General features: G+C 55.0%; 1 protein-coding gene across 1 annotated transcript; it reads left to right on the forward strand.

Annotated features, from left to right (window-relative positions):
* Positions 1-222: 222 nt before the first annotated feature.
* Positions 223-1,140, forward strand: LOC141731645 (olfactory receptor 14J1-like). The gene has a single exon (XM_074558059.1). It carries the CDS (start codon positions 223-225, stop codon positions 1,138-1,140), a length of 918 nt encoding a protein of 305 aa, XP_074414160.1.
* Positions 1,141-8,500: the final 7,360 nt, after the last annotated feature.

An 8,500-nucleotide genomic window follows, 5' to 3' on the forward strand; every position in this document is an offset into this window, starting at 1 on the left:
GGGCAGCAGAATTGCTTAGGGTTTCTGCTTTCCAGCAATACCAGGAGAGACATGGGGGGAGATTAAAAAGAAAACTTCAGAACGCTCAAACAAAAAAGCATGTCCATGTATGTTATAGAGGATGGTATCTGGGAAATGGCTTTGATTTTGGTTAAAGGTATCCCTTTTAAGTCTTCACTATTCGTTTCTCCATGAACAGATCCCCAAGTCCAGAATCAGCATATGTCCAACAGCAGCTCCATCAGCCACTTCCTCCTGCTGGCATTGGCAGACACGCGGCAGCTGCAGCTCCTGCACTTCTGCCTCTTGCTGGGCATCTCCCTGGCTGCCCTCCTGGGCAACGGCCTCATCATCAGCGCCGTAGCCTGCAGCCACCACCTGCACACGCCCATGTTCTTCTTCCTGCTCAACCTGGCCCTCAGCGACCTGGGCTCCATCTGCACCACTGTCCCCAAAGCCATGCACAATTCCCTCTGGGACACCAGCGACATCTCCTACACTGGATGTACTGCACAGCTCTTTTTCTTTGTGATCTTCATCTCAGCAGAGCTTTCTCTCCTGACCATCATGTGCTATGACCGCTACGTGTCCATCTGCAAACCCCTGCACTACGGGACCCTCCTGGGCAGCAGAGCTTGTGCCCACATGGCAGCAGCTGCCTGGGCCAGTGCCTTTCTCAATGCTCTCATGCACACAGCCAATATATTTTCCCTGCCCCTGTGCCATGGCAATGCTCTGGGCCAGTTCTTCTGTGAAGTCCCTCAGATGTTAAAGCTCTCCTGCTCACACTCCAGCCTCAGGGAACTTGGGCTCATTGTGGTTAGCCTTTGTTTATCATTTGGTTGTTTTCTGTTCATTGTTTTCTCCTATGTGCAGATCTTCAGGGCTGTGCTAAGGATCCCCTCTGAGCAGGGACGGCACAAAGCCTTTTCCACCTGCCTCCCTCACCTGGCTGTGGTGTCCTTGTTTATCAGCACTGGCACATTTGCTCACTTAAAGCCCCCTTCCCTGTCCTCCCCATCCCTGGATCTGTCAGTATCAGTTCTGTACTCTGTGGTGACTCCAGCTCTGCACCCCGTCATCTACAGCCTGAGGAACCAGGAGCTCAAGGCTGCAGTATGGAGACTGATGACTGGATGATTTCAGGAACATTAAATTGCTGGCCAATTTCTGCAAATCACTTGTAATAAAAGTAATTTTTGATACTTCTTGTTGCTTTCATCTTGGATGTTCTTTTCCTTTGTTTTACTTAATATTGTCCCCAAAGAAATGTCCAGGTTTGTCCCATTTTTTGTTAAGTTTCTCTCCACATTCCCTATGGGCACAGACTCTGTCAATGATGGGCTGCACTCTTGATGTATTTAAAAGAGATAAAGGATCTCCCAGCAGAGTTACCCTTTTGTTGCCTTCTCTGGAGCTGCAGCAGCAATGTCCGTGTGCAGAGCTGGGGGCAGATCAGTGCTGGCCCAGCAGCTGTGCCCAGCAGCAGCACTTGGTGTTGCCAGTGCTGCTGCCATGGCCCTGCCCCGCTGCCCTGGTGGCCGTGGTGTTGCTGTAGGGCCTGAGTGCTCTCGGGGCCGGGCACAGCCCTGGGGGTGGCAGTGCCGGGGCTGCAGCAGGGACAGGCCATGGGCACTGCTGGGGCAGCGCTGACGCCTCAGGCCAGGGCCTGGGGGCTCCAGGCTCCTTGCCCAGGCTTTCTCAAGAACACAGCCAAGCCAATGCTCAGCACAGAAAACCCCTGTGAACAGCCAAAAATTTCCCATGTGACTGTTCAGCCACCCTGTCCCCAGCCTGTAGTGCTGCAGGGGGTTTTTGGCCCAGCAAGGGGTTGCCCAAATTGAGGGACCCGCACGTGGTCTTGTTAAACATCACTTGTTGGATTTGGCCCCTGGATCCTGCCTGTCCAGGTCCCTGTGCAGGGCTCTCCTACCATCCAGCAGATCCACACTCCCAGCCAACTTGGTGTTGCCAGGTTCCCATGAGGCCCCAAAGTGTCCTAATGGTCTCCATGATTCCATGAGGTCTCCCATGGTCACAATGTCCCTTTGGTTCCTTGGGAACCCTCAGTTTAATAATGACCCTTGGATCCCTAGGCCCTGAAGTGTCAAAATCCATCCTTGGTTCCATGAAGTCTGGCAGTGCAGCAATGCTCTCCTTGGTTCCACAGTGTCACAATGGCCTCTTGGTCCCAAGGCCCACCACAGTGTCAAACATGTTTCCTTCATTCCAGGAGTCCCTGAGGAGCAGCACTGGCCCCTTGGTTCCATGGGGCCCTGCAGTGTCACAATGGCCCCATCACGACACCAGGTCCTGCTCTGTCACAATGCTCTGCATGGTTCCACAAGGCCCTGCAGGGTCACAGTGGCCTCTTGGTTCCATGAGGCCTCAGAGTGCCACAATGAATTCCTTGGTGCTGCAGTGGCACAATGGAGCCCTGCTGACACAAGATCCTGCAGTGTCACCAGAGACCCTTGGTTCTATGGGGCACCACAGTGTCACAGTTGTTCCCCTAGTTCCCAGAGTCCTTGCAATGGAGCAATGTCCTCTTGATTCCATTGTCCCCAGGCTCTCCTCAGGGTCTCCTTGATTCTGCAGTGGCACAATGGCCCCTTGGTTCCACAAGGCCCTGCAGTTTCACAGTGGCCTCTGTGGTTCCAGCAGGATCCAGACTGTCACAATGGACTCCGTGCTTCCATTCAGCCCCACAGTGTCACAATGGCCCCTTGGCTCTGTGCTGCCATGGCGTACACAGTGTCACCATGGTCCTCTTAGTGCCACCAGGCCCCGCAGTGTCACTATGGCCCCTTGCTTCCCCAGGGCCCTGCAGTGTCACAATCATCAGAGAATCAACCAGGCTGGAAAAGACCTTGGAGAGCATCAAGTCCGTTCTGGGACCCAACACCACCTTGTCACCCCGACCATGGCACTCAGTGCCACATCCAGTCTTTCCTTAAACACTTCCAGGGTTGGTGACTCACACATCTCTCTGGACAGCCCATTCCAGTGCCCAATCACCCTTTGTGAGGAGATTATTTCCTAATGCCCAGCCTAAATGTCCCCTTGTGCAGCTGAAGGCTGTGTCCTCTTGTCCTGTCTATTCCCTGGGAAAGGAATCTGACCCCCACTTTGCGGCACCCTCCTGTCAGGGAGTTGTAGAGAGTGATGAGGTCTCTCCCGAGCCTCCTCTTCTCCAGGATAAACAACCCCAGCTCCCTCAGCTGCTCCTCACATCACTTGTGCTCCAGACCCGTCATCAGCCTTGTTGGCTCTCTCTGGACACGCTCCAGCCCCTCCATGTTCTTCCTAAATTGAGGGCCCAGCACTGGACACAGCACTCGAGCTGCTGCCCAATCAGTGCTGAGCACAGGGGAAGAATCACAGTCCTGGTCCTGCTGGCCACACCATTCCTTATCCATAGGAGTGCCAGGGGTTTTATGAGGGAAATGGTGGGGAGGGAGTGGGGACAAAGTGTTATTGATTGTCAGCCATGAAGGGTCTTGATCTTCATATCTGTTCAGACTAGATTAGAAAGTACTGGGGGTCAATATCAATTGGACATTGCTGATAGCAGTCTATGAACAGGAAAGAATAAATGTCAAAACAATTCCCTCTGCTTTTTTTTTTTTTTTTCAATATTGTAGCAGATAGGGCCTGGCGTTCGGAAGATCTCGTGATGTTACGGGAAGACAGGGCCCCTGCCCCCTTAGATAAGAAAATTAACATAGGAATGTAGCCCACCGAACTGGATTCCGGTAACTTTCCACTTGCCCAGGTAACTTTCCATCCCCTACTAACCATAGATGGTAAGGACAGACCCCCACCTGACGTAGAAGCCCCCTAGACTATAAAACCCCACGGGAAGAGAGAATAAAGGCCTTTGATCCTCCACCATATTGGTGTCCGCGTGTTTCTTAGGCCCGAGTGACCCTGGGGAATGGGTCACCGTGCTGTCTCCTGAAACCAGGCCGCCTGCCTTGTATCAGAAGGCAACATTCTGGTGCCGAAAACCCGGGAAGCCGATCAGCGCCCGGGGAACGGGAATTCGCCTGGACGGGAGACAGCGGCTGCAGCGGCAGGTCCGACTACAGCGGGGGAGACGTCCCCGGACCGGCAAGGAACATGGAATCCTATGCAAAGGTCGTATCAGATATGCATGCACAGTTTAGGATAGAATGTAGAATTAAGTGTGAGCTCAGGAATTCTAATCTTGCTATTGCAAGGCTCCTAGAGCTCGGGACGATCGAACGTCCGGTAAATATATTATATTCGGAAGTGCGGGAGAAGCGCACTGCCGCCTTAGCAGAGGATACTAAGTCCTCAGGCAGTGGTAAAAGCCTCAAAGCGTGGGTGAAAGGAGAAGAGGCCCTACGCAAGGCATTAGAAGAACAGGAGACGTGGAAAGTCGCGCATATACGTTTATTTCTTGCAGTAAAGCGGGGGGCGGGGGCCGCGACGCACACAGTGTCTGAGAGCGATCGGATTGAATATGGGAATATGCCGGGGCCGGGAGCGTTCCACCCCTTCCCGAGCCTGAGCCCAGACCACCCAGAGCCCCCAGGAGACCCCCTGGAGCCCCCATGGGACCCCCCGACCCTCTCGCGGAGCCCGCCGGGTCCCAGCCCCCCCACGGAACCTTCCGAAAAATCCGCGGTTTCTCTATGCGTCCCTTCCCTGCCGGCCGCCAGCCCAGCGCGGGAGGCAGAGCGGCACGCGCAGTTCTTCTGCCGGGGACAGGCAGAGGGGGCGCGGAGTGCGGCCAGATTGTCGGACCCCGCCGGGACCGGCGGGGACTCGCCGCCGCCGTATGGGTTTGAAGATGGCGCCGAAACACATGGTGAGGGCGGAAGGGAAGAGGCGGGGGGCGGAGATGCAGTCAGCCTGCTTGACAACGCATGCACGGGCGAGGGGGGAGAAGGGGCGGCCCCCGCAGTGGAGCGGAAGACCAATCAGAGCGCTCTATTCAAATTAGGTCCTTATAGGGCAAGGACCTCCCCCGGCAGGAGGCGGGGGGAGCGCAGGGAGAAGGAACAGCACCACCCCTGAAGGGAGGAGCGGGGTCGGACCGAGCCCTGCTGGGACTCGGAAACCGAGAGAGCAGAATTAATACGGTTTCGAGCGAAACCGAATAAAGCTTTAAACAATATCAGGAAACGGTCGCAACACAAACTCACCGATTGGGGAAAAACAAAGACAGCTTGTAGGGACCGAGCGCCGGCAGCCCCCATGAACGCTTTCCCGGTGGGGGTTGCCGGAGCGCAGGGAAACCAACGGGGGGCATATACCCCAGTTAACCTAAGGGAAGTCAAAGCGATTTCAGAAAGAGGAGTCAATTCAGCTGTAGTACCCACGTTTGTGAACGACCTTTCTAACAATAATGTTCTGTTCATTTTGATATTACGCAAATAAGCCGCATGCTTTTTGATGGGGCGGGGCGGATTCTATTTAAACAGGGGTGGCGGGACGACCGCGTTAGCCCAGGCTTCTGGGGAAAGGCAGCAACTCAGCGAGCTGTCCCCAGCCGGCACAGCTTTCCCTGGCAGCATCCTCGCTCCGGGCACGCCCGAGAGGGATCTGTAGGAGCTGCGGGAAGACACCCCGATGCAGCGGCCCAGCCACGGCGACCCCCAGGGGGGCAGGAGACCCTCGTGCCCTGTGCCCTTACAGGGAGCGGTCAATTTTGCATTCCCGCTTACGGTGCAATGGCCGAGCGGTCGGACCAAACAAAGTGATTAAAAGCGTGCCGAAAGGGAAAAACGCAACCTACCCTAAAACCCTACCCACTAGAGTTAGCAAAGTCCCAACCGGCCATGCAGAAGTCTTTCAGACAGACCGTGCAGCCAGATCGTACTCAGACCCAATCCTTCGTATGTTAGAAGCTACCTTTATATCCCTGAATGAATCCAACCCTAACCTAACCGAATCCTGCTGGCTTTGCTACGATGTCAAACCTCCCTTTTATGAAGGAATCGCTTTAAACACTCCCTTCAGTTACTCCACAGCCGATGCCCCACACCAGTGCAGATGGGAAACCTCTCGCAAAGGGATCACCCTGAGCCAAGTCACAGGCCAGGGCAGATGCTTTGGCAATGCAACACTAGCTAGGCGGAGAGGCAACGTCTGCACCAAAGTTGTCAAGCCTAACAGGAAAAACAATAAGTGGGTAGTCCCATCCGCACCTGGGATGTGGGTTTGCCAGCGATCTGGAGTGAGTCCCTGTGTGTCTCTTGCCAAATTTGATGACTCTAACGACTTTTGTGTCCAAGTTCTGATTGTTCCTAGGGTCCTGTACCACTCAGACGAAGAAGTGTACCACCTTTTTGAGGAACCCAGCCGGCTCCACAAAAGAGAAATAATAACAGGTGTAACTATCGCAATGCTGCTCAGTTTAGGAGCGGCGGGAACGGCAACGGGTGTCTCAGCCCTAGCGACACAGCACCAAGGACTGTCCCAGCTGCAAATGACCATCGACGAGGACCTGCAAAGGATCGAGAAATCCATCTCCTTCCTGGAGAAGTCAGTCTCCTCTCTCTCGGAAGTGGTCTTGCAGAACAGGCGAGGTCTGGACCTCCTGTTCATGCAGCAAGGAGGCCTGTGTGCCGCCTTGAGAGAGGAGTGCTGCTTCTATGCAGACCACACAGGAGTCGTGAGAGACTCCATGGCAGAACTCAGAAACAGACTGGCTCAGAGGCAGAAGGACAGGGAAGCCCAACAGGGCTGGTTCGAGTCCTGGTTCAATCAATCACCATGGCTAACCACTCTGATTTCTACCCTAATAGGTCCACTGGCATTGCTACTTCTAGCGGTTACCTTCGGACCTTGCCTGCTGAACAAGCTGGTCTCATTTGTTCAGGCCCGCCTGGAACGAGCCAACATCCTGTTCATCGGGCGGCGAATCCAACCAGGGAACACTGCCAGCCACAAGTTCTAACCTTGACTGGCGAAAGCTTACTCAGATTTACCAAACCCCGTTTTCCTTATCGAACTACAACCTTATACCTCATTTCAGTGTATGACTACCTCATTCATTTGTGAAAAAGGGGGGGGAGATGTAGCAGATAGGGCCTGGCGTTCGGAAGATCTCGTGATGTTACGGGAAGACAGGGCCCCTGCCCCCTTAGATAAGAAAATTAACATAGGAATGTAGCCCACCGAACTGGATTCCGGTAACTTTCCACTTGCCCAGGTAACTTTCCATCCCCTACTAACCATAGATGGTAAGGACAGACCCCCACCTGACGTAGAAGCCCCCTAGACTATAAAACCCCACGGGAAGAGAGAATAAAGGCCTTTGATCCTCCACCATATTGGTGTCCGCGTGTTTCTTAGGCCCGAGTGACCCTGGGGAATGGGTCACCGTGCTGTCTCCTGAAACCAGGCCGCCTGCCTTGTATCAGAAGGCAACACAATATAGCAGATTCACTTTGAATACACTTTTGAAATTTGTCTAATTTACCACAGAAGAATTTGAAACTTTAATTATTCCCAAGGGCTTTTCTTGTTTGACTGTTTTGAATTATTGCTTATGAGCCTTTTTCATTGAATTCTTGAACTGAACAGCTGAAGAAAGAAGAGATATCTGGAGTAATAAAATTCATCAGCAAACTCCAAGTGGCTGAGGATCCATCCCCATCAGAGCAGCAATGAACAGAAATTGGCACAGCTTTGTGGCTGCCCCAGCTTTGACATGGGCCCTGGGCCTGGAGCAGGAGCAGCTCTTGAGGGCCCCAAGGTCGGAGCTCTTGTGCTGCTCTGGCCAGATGGGATGGTAGCAGGGGCTGCAGAGCTCTCAGCACCTCAGGCAGAGGGGAGCAGGGCAGCCAGGGAGCCTCCTTTGGCCTTGGCCAAGCACCTTCCCCCATGGCTGGGGCTGAGTCCTGTGGCAGCTGCAGCTGCTGCTGTGCCCTTGCCAGGGGCTGAGGCCGTGGGGGCAGTGCCCAGAGCAGCCTGGCCTGAGCAGAGCTGTGGGGCCAGAGCCGGCTGGGCTGGGCTGGGGAGAGGCCCTTGGTGCTGCCCAGAGCTCAGGGCAGCTGGCAGAGCTTGCAGGGAGCTGGGCTGGGCTCAGAGAGCCTGGCCCAGAAACCATCAGTGTCCATCCAAGCCTGGCTGAGCGTGCAGGGGCAGGACTCAGGCCAGGGCTTGTGGGCCAGGGCCAGCGCCTGTGCAAGGCATTGCAAACAGGCAAGTGGCCCAGAGAGGAGGCTGCTCTGTGCCCTTGGTGGCATGGACAGAGCAGGGAGGGGGCCCAGGACATTTGTCAGTGCCAGCCTCTGTCCCCATGCATTGGTAGCCCTGGCTGCTGAGCCCAGCTTTGGCCTGGGCTGAGTTTGGCTTTGGCCCAGCTCCATCCTCCTGTGGGGCTCAGGGCCTGTTCCCGGCCATGGCCAGCCCTGGCTGCCTCTCTGCTGGCCCGGAGGCCGGCAGAGCCCAGGGCATGGCTGTCTGTGCAGGCCCACAGGTGCCACGGGCTCTGCCGGAGCTGGCAGACGCTGCCCAGCAG

This window comes from Zonotrichia albicollis, chromosome 24, assembly GCF_047830755.1.
Source record: "Zonotrichia albicollis isolate bZonAlb1 chromosome 24, bZonAlb1.hap1, whole genome shotgun sequence".
NCBI classification, from domain to species: Eukaryota; Metazoa; Chordata; class Aves; order Passeriformes; family Passerellidae; genus Zonotrichia; species Zonotrichia albicollis.

What these genes read in the sequence shown, in the direction of transcription:
- LOC141731645 (XM_074558059.1), top strand. Translation starts at nt 223, where the DNA reads ATGTCCAACAGCAGCTCCATCAGCCACTTCCTCCTGCTGGCATTGGCA.